General features: G+C 42.4%; 2 protein-coding genes across 3 annotated transcripts in view; both read right to left on the bottom strand.

The window, feature by feature from the left end:
• septin9a (septin 9a) overlaps window positions 1-10,961 on the bottom strand; it is an 80,932-nt gene extending 69,971 nt beyond the window's left edge. Inside the window, exons 1-2 of the mRNA XM_079282003.1 lie at window positions 10,715-10,961; window positions 1,726-1,788 (exon numbers count right to left, since the gene is read on the bottom strand). Coding sequence (XP_079138129.1) covers window positions 1,726-1,788; window positions 10,715-10,736 — 85 coding nt within the window. The 5' untranslated portion in view covers window positions 10,737-10,961. The remainder of the gene's footprint in view (window positions 1-1,725; window positions 1,789-10,714) is intronic.
• A 5,419-nt stretch (window positions 10,962-16,380) lies between these two features.
• Window positions 16,381-18,829, bottom strand: LOC306786588 (uncharacterized protein). 2 transcript variants are annotated; one of them, XM_079281403.1, is made up of 4 exons: window positions 18,699-18,829; window positions 18,246-18,587; window positions 17,569-17,687; window positions 16,381-16,901 (listed from the first exon to the last, which is right to left on the bottom strand). In XM_079281403.1, exons 1-4 carry the CDS (start codon window positions 18,763-18,765, stop codon window positions 16,821-16,823), a joined length of 609 nt encoding a protein of 202 aa, XP_079137529.1. In that variant the 5' UTR covers window positions 18,766-18,829; the 3' UTR covers window positions 16,381-16,820. The 2 variants fall into 2 exon arrangements, with proteins under 2 accessions (XP_079137529.1, XP_079137530.1); XM_079281404.1 differs by having other exon boundaries at window positions 17,569-17,684.
• Window positions 18,830-20,753: the final 1,924 nt, after the last annotated feature.

Raw genomic sequence — 20,753 nt, 5'->3', positions numbered from 1 at the left:
TGTTGGAAGAAATTGAAACGGAGGTTGTTTGACCTTATAAACCTGCACACCTCTGACTGGGATCAGCACTCGTTGTGTGTGACCAGTACAGCAGGATCTGCTGACTGCCAAATGGGAATTAACCACACGCAGATCAACAATAGGGACAGTGTTGGATAGACCTTTGTGTGCGTGTGTGTGTGTGTGTGTGTGAGTGTGTGTGTGTCATGAGTTGAGGTTACAGTAAAGCATCCTCCCAAACACCCGCCCGCTGGCTCATAAATCTGCCCTGTTGGCAGATGTTTTGTATGGGGCATCTCCCTCCAAAGACACACACACACACACACACACACACGCGCACACACACCGTGGCAACTGCATCAACGGCAGGGAGGTCTGCTGACAAGCAGGGCCTTATCCTCACCCTTAAGCACTTCCCGACAACCTGTATGTGTGTGTATCTACTTATGCATATCTGTATGTTTCTGTCTGTCAGTACGTTTTTTGTGTGTGTCTGCGTGTTTATGCGTGTGAATCTCTCACTGGTTCAGAAAACCGATTTTAAATATATATATATATATATATATATATATATATATATATATATATATATATATATATGCCCCTCTCCAGGTATTTAGGCCAATTCTGAGCACTTGTCAACGTGAAAAGGAAACACCCAAATTCATCAAATTTATTTCACAGCTGTTTCTATAGTCTAGACTCTAGACTGTGTCGGAGGAAGTACTCATGGCAACACATCTAATTGATGACCCCCATGCTGCTGTCCTCATTTGCTCTCAAAACCTCGATTTTTGTTTTTGTGCTAGCTCCTTTTTTATGTATTTAATGACCTCCAGATACTCTTCTGCGTGGACACATACGTTTTCGCAGAACAGTCACCGTGCACCGTCAGAATGTGTCTGCTGTCTCGTCGCCTGTCAGCTGAATGAATACACATCCTGGGGCCGGTTTCACAAAAGCAATTTGCAAGCACACACAGATCACTAATGGAGATATTGCATGTTTATGCATTTTGGTTAAAAGGTGTCAAAATGAACAGGAAAGGAAGTGATCTCGTGCTGCAAGTCATAGCTTGCATGCTGCAAAAAACGGGTCGCCGCCGCCGAACGACACACGGTCAGTGTGCGCCTTCACATACAGTCTACAATTTTTGTGCGCAAACTTGAGTGTGTGAGTGTGTGTGTGTGTGTGTGTGCTTCAGTCACCCTCCTCGCTATGTGCTGATGCTGCAGAAGGTGTTTGCTCGTGTATGCATTAGGTCTCCTGTTGTAGTCGACAAAAACACACATTCCAGTTTACCAGAATTACATTTTGTCTTTTGATGGCTTTTGGGGAAATTGTCTTCCGTAGATAAGAAAGAGGAACACCTTTCAGCACACACAGACTAAAAAAAGCACAGACATAAACGATAACTCAGACACCAGCATGTGCACCACAACACGACTGTCTTCTGTTTTTTGTGTTTGTGGAACAGTGTGCCATCCCTCTGTCTCTAAAACTCTCTTTATCACTGCGTCTGTGATCTGTTGTTTACCTGCTATCAGCTGTTATCTGTGCAGGAAACAGTGCCTGCTCCGCCCTCGGTGTTACCACACCCCTCTGCTGAGGGTCAGTGACACAGACTTACGTAATACTTTACAGGAACAGTGAGGGATTCAGTGGAAGCTGGTGAAGCGTGTGCTGAATGTATGGATGGAGGTGACAGCGGTGCAGTCTACTTACTGGGGCTGGTGATGCCAGATCCCTCTCTCTCCGTTCTCCTTGTCCGAGCGCTGGCGGATCTCCCTGTAAACGAGGAAAAGGACAGAAGGACACGTTAGTGACGTCTCCTGGAAAGTAATCGACAGATGTGGCGTTACACATTCATCAACACATGATCTGATACCTCATTTCTGATAAATACTTTTAGAAACATTAAAACTTAGAGAGGACCAGCCTGAGTGGCAGGTTTGGTTTTTGAAATGAGCTTTTTAGCAAATACTCCGGACTTAACAATGAAACAAAACACGCATCAGCACCAAGTGGAAAACAGTTGCCTCACATTCTCCTCGAGGCCAAATAATCGACAGTTGTCATGTGGAAAAAACAGCTGATATTTGAAAGATTGCTGTTATTACTGCTTGACCACCAGAAAACTGCCATTTGGTTACTGAAGGAACGCCAGTTTTCTCAATTTAACTTGTGGTTTGTTTGAATTTTTTGGGACAAAATGCATGAAATCGGATATTAATCAATACAAGTGCATGGCACACAGTGTAACAACTCTTCAACTATAAAACAGTAAAACAGTAAGCGGTACACCTAATCAATGATCAGAGACACTATTTAACAAATGTGGTAAAGGGGGAAATTCAGAAGAAAATACACATATACAAAGCATTAATAGACACAACATTTGAGTTGACGTAACTCGTGAAAGTGCTAATCACGGTAAGGGCCAATAAAAGTTAGAATAATCAGGGAAAATGTTGCCACGGTTATCTTCTAGTGTTGATTTTGTCTTTTAAAAAGGAGTGACAATTGCGTTGGGGTGCGTGTGTTCGGTGCTGCTGAATCACCAGCCATTGCACAAGGGAGGACGAGCCAAACAGGGACGCTACTGTTGTGGTATGCTCAGATGGGTGATTCAGCTCCACTGGATCGGTTGGCCTTTCCACCACTTTCCTCCAGGCTGGAATATCTCTGTTATTATTGGACGGACTGCCACAAAGATACAGATCTTCATGATCCACACACACACACACAAAAAAAACCCTCAAGACTTTGGTGAGCCCTTTACTTCTCCTCTAGCGCCACCACGAGGTCCACATGTGTGGTTTCCTGTTCCTGGAACGGGTGATGGCACGATAACAAGATGCTGCATCACCCACACACTCACGCTTTGCTCACCGCTTCCCCCGTGTTCCTCTCGGCGTCAACCCAGTCATTGCTGTTCAAATGAGGCTCGCTCATTTGTGACTCAGTTGTCCCATCCTGTTTTTAAGTTCTTAGAAACACTTCCTACCGCAAATCAGTGGACGACATCACAGCTGCCTGTGTTGTCACTGGTTTCAACACAGAGACAGCTGGTAGAAGGGAAAGGGAGGGAATGTGCCTCTGTGTAACTGGTAGACGTGAGCTTCTGTAATGTGTGTGTGTGTGTGTGCGTGTGTGTGTGTGTGTGTGGAAGAGAGAGAGAGTTCCCTTTTTGTGAAAGGACAGTAAATTAAAGAAACTACTGTAAGAGATGATCTGCTTCCCTTTTTTAGTGTAGAAACCTTTCTGAATTATTTTGGGATATTTTTCAGGGATGTGTACTTTAGTATTAGTGTATGATTTATTCAATATTTGCCAATATGCCACTGAAAAAAACTATGGAACAAAAAACTTGTGGAACTTTACGAAAAAGACAATCTGACAATCACACCCACTTCACGCCTTGTTCGGCCAGCTGGAACAACTACACTAACGCAGAGGTCAAACAATGTGTCGCGCAAACTAGGTCTCTTTCAGCACACTGATACCTCATGGTAATGGTAATGGCCTCCAGTGAACTTATAATGAATGTAAAATCTAATTCTTACCGACATTTTTTTTTTAAATGTATAAAAATTGATTTGGTAAAAACCCCTTTTTACTTTGATACCTGCAACAATTCTATTTGTTATTATGTTATTATGAGGTCTGTCTAAAACTAACGGCGTTTAAGTCCTCAGGTAACTCCTACTCCAAATTTCAGCATTAATATTAACTGTTTTACAGAAATGAATAATCTAAAATTGACAAGAATGTCTGGAACAGAGCTGCTTCTGGCTCCATTGTTGATTCAGAGAGGAAGCATTGACTCATTTGTTTGAGACTTGTTAAATCACTAACAGGGCATTCAGTCTATCAAAAGGCGCAACAGTCAAAGAGTCAACCCCTTTAACCTGCTTTAGGAGCAAATCATTAATCTGCCATGAGCCATGTGATACCACCATCAGACTGTTATACAAGTGTGTCCCTATCTAATTGTGTTGGAGCTGCAAGTGTATGGAAACATGACAGAACAAATCAGAGCCAGCCAAGTCCTCTAAGCCTTGCAGCCAATAACCATGCCTGTGCTTATTTACTCTTCTGGAAATACAGCTTGAGAGAGGCGAGGTGAACACACACACACACACACACACACACACACACACACGACGCAAAGTGCTTCGAACAAACCAAAATTTACCATAGCAACAAAGTAATGTGCCACAGAAGCCGTAGCAGCGTAACAAAGCTGTGATGATACGATGATATTTGGCATTGAAGTGATATAATCCAACACTCCAGGTGTGTGGTTTAAAGTGAGGGCAAAGTACCGACAGACAAAACGCAAACAAATATGCAGCGGCCAATCACAGTGCGCTTACACACAAACTAAAGGAGTGACACCTGAAAAGTTAAACTGTATGTTGGCAAAAAAGGTGTATGTGTGTGTGTGTGTACTCACCTGCATGCTCAGTCTTGTCTGGGGCCAAAAAAAAACACACACACACACACACACAGTACACATCACAGCTTGAAAAGGTTTCATAAAAATGTCCCGACACTAAGATCCATGTCTTTTTTCCCCTCAAGGGGATTTGTAATCTTCTGAGATCATATTTTCCTGATGGCAGTGCTCTGTACAACAGAGGTCATTACGGGCACATGACACATGAAATGAATGAAACCAGTGTTCATGCTTATGGGAAACAAATGTACTTTGAGCAGTGCTGAGAGTCATATTGTGCACCAGAGTGAATGCATCGCTGCCTGTGTATTTGCTGTATAGGCCTCAACTGATCGATGTCAAGTGCTGTGCTCGATGTAGCCGTGTTTGTGTGTCTGTGTGAGTCACATGACCGGTCAAGTGCATGTGCCTGGATAAACATGTCAACTGATTAGTTATTGGTCTCAGGTGACTGGAGCAGGTAAACAGAGGGCAGAGGGTGCAGCACTTAACGTACTTGAGACAGAAGAGCTATCACACACACACACACACACACACACACACAAATGAAGGCCTGCAAACAGACACACATACAAGGGTGGAGTGAGTTACAAAACACGCACTATATTGCACGCTCTGTCTCCTTCACACACACACACACACACACACACACAACTACCTGAGAGTTTTGTGTTTGCACAAGGAGGCCACGCCGTGTCTTATTTGAGTAGGAGGTGAAAGATCTCTTTTCTTTCTTTCCTGGCTTTTCGCATGTCCTCTTTTACGTCAACCTTTCCCTTTAGGGCTAGGTGGTGTTTTGGCTGAGACATTAATCAACTGTGTGGTAGACACTGTTGAAATGTATCAACGTCAGGATGGGAGAGGTGTTTCCTTTCAAAACTTCTTTAATAAGTAGAGACCATCTTGTGATGGGATTACACCAGCCGCGGTGCTAAATTGGGCCAGATACTCCTACCCCCGATACTTTGGGTGTCCTTCCTCGGACCACACCCGTCTACGTGCTCGGCCTTCGTTTTGATCTCAACTACACATCTGGGAAGTTTTGTGACCGCTGTTTAGCCCCTAAAAAAAGATTTATTTGCATAAATATGAATTATTCTTTGCATTTCATTTTCACACCAATGTCAGTGCCCTAATGTTCAACATGAGGTTTTTTTTCATTAATTAAAGACAATGAAATAATTCATACATTCTGATCCTATGTCCCTTTGTTTATTGTTCATTTATCTCTTGTATCGTCTTTTCATTCTTCTTCCTGTAAAACGTTGACGTAGTTTTGATGGTGGTCCTCCTCAGGTCTGTATCTCTCTACTCCACCTTGCATAGTATTTGCAAAGCCCCTTTTGAGCAATTTGTGTGTATTTGTATCACTATCTGGAAACGTTAACATCACTCATTCCTAATTCCCTTCCTCTTCCGTCTCTCTGCTCACCCGTCTGTTCCATTGTGTTTTTATGGCCCTCATTACACATGTTAAGGGTACGCCGCAAACACACCGTTTCACAACTCTGCCGGTGAAAGCGCTGGGAGCGGATAGACGGGTGGGGAGAAACAGAAGAAAGAAAGCAAGACAGACGTTTTTCAAGATTGTTTTTACAGCCTATACAAGGCCTTTTTACCTGGATGCATTCTTAATGAGTAAGGACCACACCGAACACACACTTATAAGGCCGTGAGACCCAAGCGTCACAGAAACAGTCGAGAAAAAACACATTGGCCGTGACCCTGAACTGCACTCCTCCCAAATGAATAGCCGTTGTTCTGGCGCCAAGGGTATGAACTGGCAACACCTTTTCCTACCGCCGCCATTTCAACACGAAACCTATTCCTCACTCGCCACGCTCATTGAAAACACCAACACCGCTTTGGACGAACACACAGTCACCTTTCTGCGCTCTGCACAATGCAAACAGCAGCCCAAATCACATCATATGAACGTGCTTTTATGCCAGGGTTAGACAGGATACAGCGGCAGTCTATAAAACAACACTGGTGTGGCAGATAAGGATCGGCCTTCCTTCTTCAGAGGCTGTTGAAACCCACAGAGTCAGTCCATAGAGCTTTATGGGTTGGAACTCCCCCGAGGAAACATGTATTTACTGTATGTCACAGGTGAACAACTGGGCGAGTGGGCGGTTGTGTGTGTGTGCATGTTGAGAAATGTCAGAAAGATGGGAAGAAAGAGATCTCGGCAAGTGGTGACGACGAAATAAACGTCGTTCCACCTTAACACTGAAGCAAAAGACAGATACATATGCATGTGTTTGTTTGTTTGTGCATTAAATAACCAACCTATATGTCGTCATTCTTGCCTGCACTGTGTCTAATCCATTTTGGCAATCTTGTTTCTGAACTCTCATGTGTAATAAAGTTGATCAAACTGAAAGTGGAGCACTCCACCGTCAGTTCAGTTCAGCCAATAAAAAGAATGGCTTGTTTAACTCCCAGGTAGTTATGAGTGATTATCTTGGACACAACTTTGCGATAAGTAATATAAAGAGTTTGTATGCTGGCAACAGTGAGGCTCGCACGCAGCTAACACGCATTATCTTGCAAATTGTCCGCTCCAGTAAGCTCTCACAGATATGAATCACTAACACTTAAAAGCGTATGCAATCAAATTTCCATTCATGTCATGACAGGACGAGGTTGGTCCTGCCAAACAGTGGAGCCACTATCTCTTACATGGGCTCTGCGGCCTACAGCGGTGAAGCAATTTCCACATTTCTTCTTCAAGTCTATAAATTAATCAGGTGACGGAGCACTGAACTCAGATTTAAGGACACTTATACGTTAGAGGTATTAACACATCTATATGAAATATTAAAATAAGTGTACACGTGCCTGTCCAATGCACATAATCATTCTAATACCCATGTCGAGATGTTGGTGCACATGTTCCACCACACATCAGAACCTCTCTGAGCCTGCCATTATCTTTTTACAGGCTCTCTCCTGGCCTGGGGCCTGCAGTACAGGCAGTCTGTTGTATCAGTTGACACCCCCAGCAGCAGCAGCAGCAGCAGCAGCAGCAGCAGCAGCAGCAGCAGCAGCAGCAGCAGCAGCAGCAGCAGCAGCAGCAGCAGCAGCAGCAGCAGCACAGAGATGCATTCTTGGCTTTCAGATAATAAACACAGAGCGGAGTGGACACTTCAGAGCAGGCTCCACACGGCTGAGAGGGGAGGACCATACACAGCAGAGACATGACATGGACTGAAGGCCCACTGCAATCAGGGGAACTCCGCATTCCAGAGTGTACCAATGACAATATATATATATATATATACAGTATAGTGTTGTACAAAGTGGACCTAATGATTAACTTACATGCATTTAACCTCTGTGCCCAGCCACATGCATTTGTATATCTATCTTTAAAGTAATACCTGTTGACAGTTCACTAAGCCACGCCCCCTGAGTTACCGTTGCCAATCTCTATATTCTCGTAATAAAGATCACAATAAAAACGAGCCGATTCAACGCTCTATATTTCCATTTTTTGAAACAATGGGTCCTTGAGTTCAGCCAAAGGGGACTTTGATTGATGTTGTGAGCAGATGTGTATAACCTCAGCTAGCTGGCTACGGTTAGCTCCAGGTTAGCTCTTGATGGACAAATGACATGATATTGTGCTGAAAGACGAAAGCTAAATCTACATATCCCAGACTCTGGAATAAATAAATAGAGCAGCGCTAAACTGCAGTTTTGAACAAGTTAGTCCTACTATGTATTCATAACGTAAAGGAAAAGACGCACGTTATTCCATGATATTATCACTCTGTTGAGCCGCTTTCCTACATAAGCAACACAGATGTAAGATTTATTTGTTATTATTCACATTTTCAAACAGTATGTTTCACTTTTTTTCATGTTACAAGAGAAAGAGCTTTCAGGGTGGCGACTAACCAAAATGTTTGTGACAGTATAACGAACTAACATTTGAAGCCAACATTTAATTAGACAAACAGAATCACTACATACACCTTTGTATGACTCTTAATACAGCCCTATGCACACCACTTCAACATGTGGAGAAATCCAAAGAATCGATTTTGGGATTTTGACTGTCATTCGCTGCCAGTCTAACGTTACACTTCCAACCAGTCAACTGATGCGTTCTGCACCCTCACACTTTTCTATTATGGCTATTATTTCCAAATGTATGTCTCAAACTCAAACCTGTAACTCCCATGACACCACTCTTATCGATCAAAGCAATAGTCTACTGTACGTGTGCACGTCCACGTGCTCCAGCACCTTATTCGTCCATTATTCACAGGCCAGGAAGCCAAATTGAGGGTTAGACCATCCTCGGCATGCTCTGCTAGATGACAGGGCAAATATGTCTCAACACAGTTTATAGCTCGACTTTACAATAGCTTTAGGCTCTGAATCAAAGCCGCGCTGGCTCTCCAGTATAAACAGGCGAAAAGTCGTAATGCAGCGCGGAGTGAGGCATTTCTCACAGGTACAAGTGGTGGAATTAAGTTTGTGTGTGTTTTGAGTAGGACATAAAAGCACATACCAGGAGGAGTGTACTTGGAAAATAATGATTGTGTGTGTGTGTGTGTGTGTGTGTGTGTGTGTGTGTGTTGCAGTGGGCTGTTTTCATACTGGTTACTCATTGATCCAGATGACTTGAGGGAGTGGTGGTACAAGGCGGGGATCGGCTCCAGCAGCAGCTGTGAGGGGTGCATGAGTGAACACAGACACACACACACACGTTTATACACCCCCCCCCCCTTCAAAAAACGACATACCCACACATTTCTATACATCATTTCTAAAGCTGAAACTCCACATGTGCCAGATACACAATCACTGTGTGTGTGAGGGTATTTGCGTACAAAACATACACACAGGCTGACCTTCCTCCCTCAAAGTCACCCCTCCACATCTCTGATGCTTGTCTAAACACCCCTACAGAGAGAGAGGAGGGCTTTTCACAACACACACACACACAAACACACTTTGTTGTTAGACAATTCCCCGATTTGAGCTCTGACAAAGAATGTGACAGCTCCACACACGTCGTCGCACGGCAGAGGACGAACACACACACACACACACACACAGGAGGAGGAGGAGGAGGAGAGGGGGCATGACCCAACATGTGCTTGGCTCCGATGGAAAACTGTCGGACGCTCCATCGCACAAAGACTCTGGGAAGAGGAGCCGGGAAAGCCGGCATTCCGCGGGATAGGATTGTGTACACTGGCCTGAGCCGGAGCTTAGAGGGTGAGAAGGAGAGAGAAAGGAGGGAGGGAGGAGGGCAAGGAAGGCCCAGAAGATGATGGAAGTGATAGTAAGCAGTGCCGGAGAGAAAGGGGAGAGAGAGAAAGGAAGAGTTGGAGGAGAAGAGAGACGAAGGAGGGAAGGAGATAGAGGGATGTCACAAGTATCAGTCAGGAAGGACACAGTGTGGACTGTTTGCAGCAGCCATCGTGGTTAGTGACTCCATCCTTCAAGCCTCGAGGCAGCAAACATGTCTCTGCTGAAGGGTCCTTGAGCAAACAGACTTTACCTGCACAATCACAACTTAGCCTTCAAGACATCTGCATTAAGCTGCAAACTTTCTAGTACCCGGTTATGATTACCTCAGCATCTTTTAAAAACACAATTTGGCAATAACCACAATCAGATCCAGCCGGTCTCAAAATAAACAGGCTTATGTTGATGCAGGGAGGAGTGACTGAACTGCACCATAAACCTGTCCATCAAACAGACTAACAACCTAACTCTCTCATGATATAGTGAACAGTAGGCATTGTAATCCTAAACTAAAAAAAATGTCTTCCGCCAACTGCAAATGAAGCCTATACACAACCTGTTTGCACGCCATGATTTCTCTGTTTTAGTGTCAGTCTGTATTATAAACACCAAGTGGTTTAACTTATTTATGTTCCTACGGGCAAAAATAAACTCACATTTTGCCTGAGGACTTGAAGAATGCGCTCAGCACCTTTCTGTCATGATGTCACGTGTAAAGCTACAGGAGATCACCTGCCTTTGGAGATGAAATGTTCTACAACCACAGATTCATGTGTGCGCCTTGTTTTGGCAAAGGGGAAATTTAAAAACATGGATTGAAAAGCTCCCATCTGCAAAGGAGCAGTTATGAAAACTATATTGCTGTTAAACATTTACCTGAAATTACGTCAATCCTTTCTCCCCCTCGGGCACCCTCATGCACGCGCACGCGCACACCAATAGAACCAATTAGCCCGATAATATCAAGAGCAACGCGCTTACCTGCATATGCATATTTCTTCATGATTAGATGCTTCCTGTTTCAGTCGTTAAGTGCTGTTGTAATTTGAAACTCGTAACGGGTTGATGCGTCGATCCGGTTTCTCAGTGTGTCAGGACGTTTGCATCCGTAACTTTCCCAGATTGTTTCTGTTTGCTTGGGTGCCCTCCTCTCCCCTGGACGGTCAGCTTTCAGCTGGGCGCAGGTAAAATCACTTCTTACTGAGCTTTCCGAACTTATTCCCGCGTCTTAACTTCCACCGCGAACCACTCAGGGAGACAGTCTGTTGGGAATGGATACAATCTCACCTGCGCTCCTCCTGACGCACGCCCAGTCCAGGAGCGGGAGTGGTTTACTTATCAACTGTGGGAGCTTTTAGCATCAAAATGTAGGAGGTGGAATAAAGACAGATGTAAATCATATTGGCTGTGGGATTGTGAATAAAGAGACATTTAGCAGATCTGGTCTGTTGCGCTATTTAGAGATCATACTTGATATTCTGCCTTTAAACATCTTATTTATGGGTCTGGATATAATTTATCAACGACCACAACTTGTGTGTGTTTTGTATGAGTGCGGGGACAATTTGTTTCCAGCATAAACTTTGTGGCCTGCTTCTTTTTCATAAAGCATGGATTCACATTCTGCAGCAAAGAGCTGCAGTTCCGAGCTGGAGAGACCTCTTGTGGCTGCTGCCCGGTGTCGTCCTCTTCCTCTCAGCACTCTGAACCCAACAGCTTTACTACAGCAGATATATTATATTTCATATCCAGATCTGATACCCGATTTATTCATTCAGGAAAAGTTTTGAGGTGTCATATTGACTAAAAATACCATGCAAGTAGAGAGTACTGTTTCTCATTAAAAGGACTGAGTGCTCATGGGAACTGAATTATCAAACAGCAAAAACATGCCAGTACAGGGATTTTCACCAGATACACCAGATGTACTTTTCAAAATGTGTCTATTCAGACAGCTGTGGGTGGACCTGCAGGCTGTTTGACCCAGAACAACATCCAGAGGCTAAATCAGACATCGAAGTATGAGCATGCATTGTCAGATGCACCCAGCAAGACTTTTATTATCAGTGGTTGTTTTGCCGTGTATAGACTTGATATGTTTAGAACCAGAAAGCAAGAAACTTGTAATAAACTGCTGCAATACACAGACAACTATGGACAATCGTACATGCTAAAATGTAGCATTGAAGTAGCACAAGTGCAGTAGTATCAGCTACACAGAAATATTCACGTAACGTTTGATAGCATTAGCCACCATTAGCTTCTGGTCATACCAGATCAAATGATCAGTGACATTAACATATTTGGAAGAGAAAGAACGAGTTTCTTCTTTAAAAGTCTCACTTAAATATTTGTGTGTTTTCAAGGGAAGCAGCACAAAATGTCAAGTGAGTCATCTCAGTTCTCAGAAACCTGAGTGTGCTTGTTGTGCATGGACTAGGAACAGAACACACAGTACATTTGTTTCTCACTCTGAAAGGCTGACGTAGTTCTGTCATGTCTGTCAAAATTGAGTTATCCATTATCTTTAAGTGTCTCTGTTCTAAGCCTCCACCCACAGGGTTTAACTACTGAGTGGATACACACACACACACACACACACACACACACATACACACACACACACACACACACACACACACACACACATGTGTGCCAGAGAAATGTACTTGATTTTAAAATATATTCATTCATTACAACTAACATCATGAAGTTATTCTTTGACTTTGAACAATGATGGAACTATACCTGAGTGACTCATCTTCTGGGGTGTCTTCTTAGCAACACATAAGCATAAAAAACAAAAACTGCTCCTTAATGTTATGTAGTATTGTTCCTTACATCTTGCTTACATCTTGTATTGTTACTTACATCTTGCATATATATATAAATAAATCGATACGTCAAACTGATTCTGACAAAAGACACGTTTTCAGAATGGACCAAATGTTTTATCAAATGATCAAATGGGCAGGGCCTGGAGCTGCTGGGGAAGAAAGAATATTGATTTCCAAATAAAAGTTTCTGGACCCAATAAAGAGAAGAACAGTGCTTTCACAAGTTTAGCTAAGACCTCGATACAAAATCAAAACCCGTAAGAAATCTTCAGCATCTAAAACTGGCAGCCCAACATCAACTAAGCAAAACATGAGCTGAGGCCACTTGTGGTGAAGCAGACTAGGAGAGCCTCGAGGTGGTACCGCTTACTTACCTCAGGTGCAGAACAGCAAACCTTCAGCTAAAACGTTGCAATCTGCCATTACGTCCCAGTGCTTCTACTTGCATGCATACGGTGAAAATATTTCACCACGGGTACTTCCCAACTGTGACACTCTGCTTCACCGAAAGAAAGGAACTAATGAGATAATAAAGTTTTTTAAAAAGGTATCGTTTGAAAATACAGGCAAGCGAATGAGAACAAGGGAAACAATGAGCAAAACAGCAGCAGGGGAACCTAAAAGGGGAAACATACTAACAGGGTTCCCCATGCTGCATACTAAAATTGAATTATACATTTTGATGTTTTGACCACACTCACCACCTTAAGTAACACATGGGATCCAGCCAAAAGGTAGGCAGGACAACAATGAAGTCCCATCGCAGACACCAGGAACCTCATCAGGGCCCCGTGCCACGTACGTGTCTAACTTAGTTCGCCGGATAATTTTCAGGATAAGATGACGTAGATCAGGCCTTTCGGTTCCACGAAGCAAGTTCGGCAAAATCACCATGGCAACACATCCAAAAGCTTGAGCCTGCTCCAGCGCAGGCTCAGTGAAGGTAGCTGGATAAGCCGTCACTCCCCCGGAAAAAATGGCAGCTCCTGTCATATACGGTAGTCTAATGCGCTTGCGCATATACTGGCGGTTATACGGGAGTTCCGGAAATGCATGTAAAGTGAGACACACGGTGATCCTTAAAACCAGCTGAGCAAACTAAGAAGCCTCTATTGCATTAATGTCCAGCTCCCTTCCTCAGATATCCACTGATGAAGGAGGATATTAGTTAGATGAGCGTTTTATTGGGAGAGTTCTTCCACATCGCCAAGATCCGTTATCACATCATGATGACTTCCCCCAGTGAGCATTTTTTGGTTCAAAAGACGTTTAAAAGACGTCTATGCCCGACGTTGAAAAGACGTTCAGAATTGGTTCAAAAGTGAAAGTTGTTTCGCCGACTATTTGTAGACGTTGAAAAGACGTTCGCGCTTAGACCAGATTTAAACGTGATTTGCAATACTATCATTTTTCGTCCTCTACATTGTGCTAATACTAATATATCATGATTTAGAGGCTTACTAAGAAACCACATCCACATTTATCAGTTGAAAGCCAGTGCTTAACAGCATTCCAACAATAAAGAAACAGGATAACAATAGTTGGAATGCTTAACAGCATTCCAACAATAACTAATCAGAGAGAGTTTCAGACACTTTGAATCAAAGCTTTTTGTCACCCAACACCTGCGTACACGTCTAAAAGCACCTGTTGTGAATGTCGCAGTTTCAACTCTTAACTCTGTCACAAAAAACAGCCTCAGTCATATTTTGCAACAGCTAAAAAAAAACACATGAGCCGTTAGCCCCATTTTTAGAACCAAAAGAAAACCAACAACAAAAATAACACAGCCTTGATCAACTGCACCTGTTTGTGTGTGAGTGTGTGTGTGTGTGTGTGTGTGTGTGTGTGTGTGTGTGTGTGTGTGTGTGTGTGTGTGTGTGAGAGAGTGTTAGTGTGAAGGGGGACCACTTGTAAAAAGTTCATAGAAGTGGAAGCTGGGCTTTGAGGTGCGTGGTATAGCACTCTGAGGGGTTATCGGTCACGTTAAAACAAACTGTCTGTACATGTCAAATGCAAGTCAAATATCATATTGTCTGCTTTTTTACCGATTATTATCTCTAACTGTGTTGTACAGTATTATTGTGCCTCAGGTTCTTCCGTATACCTTATCATTTGGTGTTTCCTGTTACAGGTTATGACAGTTATGGAAACTGCTGCAGCTGCACGATCAGTACTTTTTCTGCTGTTGTGCAAATAAGTCTAAATTCATACAATGAAAGTACAAAGCAAAACATTTGCTGCGTTAAAACAAATGATCTGTGAGGTATAGCTGGGACCTTGTGGTTGAGATGCGTTGGGTTTCTCGCTGTAAATGAGCTGATGTTGTTCTTCTTGTAACAGGGGTCTCAGTTTCCGTTAAGCGCTATACCACTCACCTCAAAGCCTAGTTTCCACTTCGAGATGGACTTTTTACAAGTGGTCCCCCTTCACACACACACACACGCACACACAAAACTACAGCTACTGCATACTCGCAACGCTGCAGCTTGACACTTACCCCACAGCAGGCGTCAACACACATTTCACACTTGGAGGCCTGGGCTCATCTTTGCTGCTTGGTGAAGAGTCACAGCTTGTGACCACGCGGCCGCACCGCACAAGTAAACATGCTCCTGTCTTGCACGCTGCCACAAGATGAGATTTCGTTTCCTCCGTGACATTTTATTGTTGACTCAGTGCCTCTCGGACCTGAGTTTGAATGCGTCTTGTCTTGATTGACATAGTTTGGACAGTTTGATTTACAGTGTTTACAGTGAAAACATGCACTCGGCTCGACTTGGCGCCGCAAATAAGTTCTTGTGCTGTTTTTCAAAGAGGTTATTTCTTCTTGTGTGGTTCTTGTTGTAAAAAATATATTTCATGTAAAAGACAATTCACTGAGTCCTCCCGTGTTCTGATATAAAAAAAATTGTTTGTCAGTCAAGAATTGCCTTTGAAAAAAGACACATGGACCTATTTGATGTGGGATGATGGCGGCTGAAACTGTGTGAAAAATAGAACCTCAGACTAAGAACTTCATTTGTTGTTGTGATGTTATCTCTTTTACAGTAAACCAGTGGAAGTGAAAGTTAACAGTCAGACCCCTGACCACCTGTTCATTTCTTCAGTCATCTATATTTCCAGTGCTGCTGCTCATCAATCACCAAAGTCTGATGTTGCAGCTCAGAGAAAAGGTCTAAGGGGTTGACCGGGAGTTAAAAGTTGGAGTTTCCCTAAATGAATGACTCTAGCATTACTACAAAAAAAAGAGTGAACATTTTCACGTTCACTCCCAAACCATGTTTCTGATTAACACCTTGACCAACCAAACAAAGGGTCAGCGTTTTGCTGTGTCTGTGAACTCATTCAAAAATCAGCTCAAGACTCGTTTAGACTGGCGTTAGGGTAACAACTCATGTGCTAGGCCTGCTTTTAAACCATGTTTTACTTTTTTGTGCATTCCTAATGTAAATGATTGGTCCTTATATGGTCACATTGTGTTTGTAATTCTGCTCCTGATAAGCGCTCTGTGACTAATGTCTGTGAAAAGTGCTTTATGAATAAATTTAACTTCCTCACTTACTGGTTTTAAACATTTCTCTCTAACGTTTCTCACTTAGTTTAATTGTCATTGCAGGGAATACTGACCTGTACCTGGTTAACCTTGTATTTCATCTTCATTTATTGAATTAAAACAAACACAATATATCTCATGGCATCATGGTGGCGGTGCCACAAAACCACCTGGTTCAGTAAATGATTTCAGACATGGCTAATCCCACTAGTTCATTGTTTTATTAATGTAGACAATAATTACAGCTATTACGATCACAATACATAGTATCATCTTATAAGACGTTCAAGTCAACCTTGGCCTTTTTTTTTTTTTACAATAAATCATCTCTTTGTAGAAAGTTATAAGAAATGTATGAAATTAAAGAAGACATATTTACATTAAAAATACATGTCAGGGTACAATCCGGTTTCGATTTCTGGCCACTGAAAGACAAAACTAATTGTCTAGTTGTGTAAAGAATTTCCATACAATGTGTCAAACTGTTCATTAGCACTGCAGGTGTTGCATGCATTGTTAGTAATTAACGAAAAGAAGAAGCAATTCACGGACGCGTCTTTCACCCAGACACGAGAGGCCTGAAGAATGTTGCAGAACATGCTGAGTTGCAACATTGCTTCCCATGCATCACTTGTGCCTCAGTGGTGCAGAGAGATTGTGGAGTTTCAGGTCGCTCGCCTGCAGGCCGACATCTTTACTTTCTGCCTCCACGCATCTCCTCGTAGACATCGTTGTTGGGGACGCGCCGCGGTTTCTTTGCGGTGCACATCTTGGTCTGGTAACAGCAGAGATCGATGTCAACATGTTAGATGCAGGGCAATTACACAATAAGTAGGAGGATTATTATCCTGTGTATTGTTTTGCAACTTGTTCTTGACTGGGGCTGTTTCCTTGGATCATAGTTTATCTTTGCAACATGACAGGTTGTATAAAAAGGGACATTTTTAAGTGACACAACATTGTATAACGCACTTTATCAATAGTGGTTCACTTGAACTTGTGTATACTCAAGGTTTTATTTCAAGACTGGTCAAGACCACAACTATACTATGTATATATATATATATATATATATATATATATGGTGTATGTACACACACATATGTACAAACAGAATAATTCAGATTGAACATTTTGCTGTCATGCGGCTACTATTATATTGTCTGGAAATGACACTCGCAATAAACCTCAGTTTCAAACTGACGTAATAAATTCAACATATAATTGTAATTGTGAGTGTTTTTCAGACGAGTACTTTTGAGAATAACAGGAAACACAGAAACAGCCCCCGAGATTCCATCAGGGTTTTGTGAGTCACAGGCACATTAAAATGAAGAAAGACACAGAGAGAGAGAGAGAGAGAGAGAGAGAGAGAGAGAGAGAGAGAGAGAGAGAGAGAGAGAGAGAGAGAGAGAGAGAGAGAGACTAAAACACATGGGTACCTTGAGGATGATCCATATGAGGAAGCATATGATGATGCCCAACAGGGTTGCCGCACAGATCACAACCGACACCAGGATCAGATTGTTGCTGTCTGATTGGTCATCACACCTCGTATCTGCTATCAATGGAAAGTGTGTTGAGCTGAGACTCACGCTGGAGATGATCTCCTCGTTTTTACCCCTATAATGTGATATTGTCTCCGGCATTTTCATTTCTTTTGCGACTTTCCATTTTGGGTGAATTATCCTGATTCAATTTTGTTCTGGCAAAATTACAAAAACTCCACTCAAGATTCTATAAAAAGTATAAAGTCTCTGTACCAGCCTCTACTGAATGTGAGACTATTTTATCTTTCTTGTCTTTTATTATTATTTATACTAAATTAGGTAGTATTAGCAGTGGAGTCAAAAATAGTTTCATTTGCAATGAAGTGAACAGAAGGCATATCAAATAAGTCAACGTAAGTTAAGTGTGTATCAGACACTTTGAGGCACTTTGTGAAATCCGTCTCGGACTATAATCACCTGTTCATGTTTGGGTTATTGTTTCCCTCTCACCTCTGAATGAGTTACATCAGCAGCTTACTGTTACAATGCATTGTTGCACGATGTTGTAATGCACATGTTGCCCTTCTGGATTCTATATTTGGTGAGAATGCATAAATTGAGAGGCTCACCTGTCACCACCAGGAGCACAGACCCCGAGCCTTTCACTTCTTTATGTACAGTGGTCCCCCTGTCAAACTTCATGTACGTGCACCAGTATGTCCCCGTGTCGTGAGCGGTCAGGTTCTTGATGAGAATGTCCACGTTGGGGAATACTCCGTACAACTGAAGTCTGCCACTGAATTCCTTGGCAGTGTTCGTTTTTTCTGATTTGCCATCTTTGAACAAGACGTCAGTCTTGTCACTGAGCCCCTGCTGCAGAGTCAGGGAGTCTGGGCCTTGTTCAGGACTTCTGCACTGGATGGTGACGGCTTCTCCAACATCTCTCCATACCACTCCTCCACTGCTCCCTACTTAGATAGACACAAAGAAAACCTGCACAATTAGTCCGTGTCATCTCACGTTACATTTGAGAAAGCTTTACACATGTGTTCAATTCTCGTCTTCCATGTAATGAGTCTTACCTGGCTCACTCAGGGCTGTGCAGGAGAGACAAAGGACGGCTGTGAGCTTTAAATAGACGGCCGACATGCTGAGAGTGACTGTCACACAGCGGTTCTCTTGAGTAGTAGCTCTTCAGTAGGACATTTGTGCGTGTTTTCTCTCACAGCACCAAGTGCGACTTCTATAACACGTGACCTACATCAAGGCGTGTGATGTGGGCGAGAAGGTGACAACGTACTCAGACAGCATAGATACATATCCCAAACCCATCTCTGACGTCACACCGCTCGTAACGGAAGTGTAGATTAACTTTTGACTGTTTTGAGAGTCTGCACTCGTGCATCTGCATTGTTGGCAGAGGAAGATCAAACACGTCTGATGACAATCACAGTGCTTGAAATCGAATTGGATAAGATCCAACTCCTTAAACAGGCTGTGTGTTGATGAACTTAACAGTGAAATATACTTTATGTTTTAAAGATGAGTACATCATATGCAGACAGCTATGAATATAATGCCGGCTAATGATGGCATGTTTCATACAAAGGAGGAGAAACCACCTCACTGGCTCAGAATACAGTATCACAAGGAATGAAATGAAATAGTTGTATAAAAGGGTCGGGATGACAAATAAATCGCAATCGTAATCCCAGAGATGCAAAAGCTTTATGAAATCTTCGACATTAAACATGAAATGAGTCTTACATGGGTCACCCAGGGCTGTGCAGGACAAACAGAGGAAGGCTATGAGCTTCAACCAGACAACAGACTTGCTGACAGTGACTGTATGAAAGAAATCACATGAAATATAAACCCTAAAAAGGAAGCGTTATAAATCATTTTTGCTTACACCTCAGACTTCTTGACCAAAAGTCTTCCAACAACAACATGTGGAACTTGTGTGTGAGAATAAGATCATTTCTGCAATATGAGATTGTCAACGCACATTCCACACTGAAAGTAGTAGAAGTAAGTTCAGCATTTAGTGCAGTGCAGCGGGTGGGAGGCCTTTGTTTTTCACTGGTTCTATTGCCCTCTAGTGGCAGAAGTGTGAACCATTTAGATGAAATGCAGTTTGATGCTAAAACTCCTCTGGGCACCAATAAGTGGAGGCTGGTGTGCAAACAAATAATGAATGACAGTATAGTAAAACTTACAGTTGTAAGAATATAAAATGTGTTTTCGTAAGAGAGATTCGAATTCTTGATATATACTGTATTTTATGATACACTTAAAATGTCCTTATATCCTGCTTAAAGCTACATTTTAATGTGTTACAAACCATTCATTAAGGTGCATCTAAAATGATAAACATGGGGGTTAAAGTAAAGTGTGACTGATATGGGACACAACAGGGTACACGGAGAAAACACCAGTGAATGTTGAGATTTCAGACGTACAGTATAGGAGGATGAGCCACCTCGCTGGCTCTGTACATGTCAAAGTACGACATGAAAAACCGCAGTCGCTTATATGAAGACAAATTTAAGAGGTTGTTTTAAAAAAAGAGTGGAATAAAAAAAAAAGAAAACATTTTCTGTCCATCCCCATGCTCATTTATTTGCTTAGATGTCTGCATCTACTCCAATACAATGGAGATTAATGGAATTGTGTTGTTGGGGCTCGCAGCATGAACAATTTACATTGAACAATTCTCCTTTTCACGCTTGATTTCAAAATGAAGAACAATGAAAGAACAAAGAAAATTAAGCATTTCAAGTGCATTTTACGATGCACTTTGAAATCTCCATACAATCAAAACCTGAGATGAATTCTGAAATTCATTAAAAATCATATGATGAGCCAATCATAAGTTAAAAACAAAACTAAATTGATACAGCATCTTTTCTGCATCAACATGTACTCAAAGAAAAATATCCTCCCATATATTCAGGAGTAAAATCACATAATGTTTGCTAACAAGGTTTTATAAGATGCTGACCAGTGTAGTTTGAAGCACAAAGGACCTCAACAGACTCCATTAAGTCGTCCCTGTCCTGAGAGAATTGTAAACATCAACATCAATCACATCAATAAAAGGCTGTGGAGATGAATTCAAAGACTACCCCCCACCC

Source organism: Melanostigma gelatinosum, assembly GCF_949748355.1.
Source record: "Melanostigma gelatinosum genome assembly, chromosome: 13".
Classification (NCBI taxonomy): Eukaryota; Metazoa; Chordata; class Actinopteri; order Perciformes; family Zoarcidae; genus Melanostigma; species Melanostigma gelatinosum.
This window is presented reverse-complemented; position numbering and strand designations above follow the sequence as displayed.

Bases quoted from the DNA above. Each gene is read 5' to 3' on its own strand.
- LOC306786588 (XM_079281403.1), bottom strand. From the start codon at position 18,765: ATGTCGGCCGTCTATTTAAAGCTCACAGCCGTCCTTTGTCTCTCCTGC. The intron at 18,588-18,698 runs GTAAGACTCATT...TGTCTATCTAAG, and splicing joins CACAGCCCTGAGTGAGCCAG to TAGGGAGCAGTGGAGGAGTG. The intron at 17,688-18,245 runs GTGAGCCTCTCA...TTCCATTGATAG, and splicing joins TGTGCTCCTGGTGGTGACAG to CAGATACGAGGTGTGATGAC.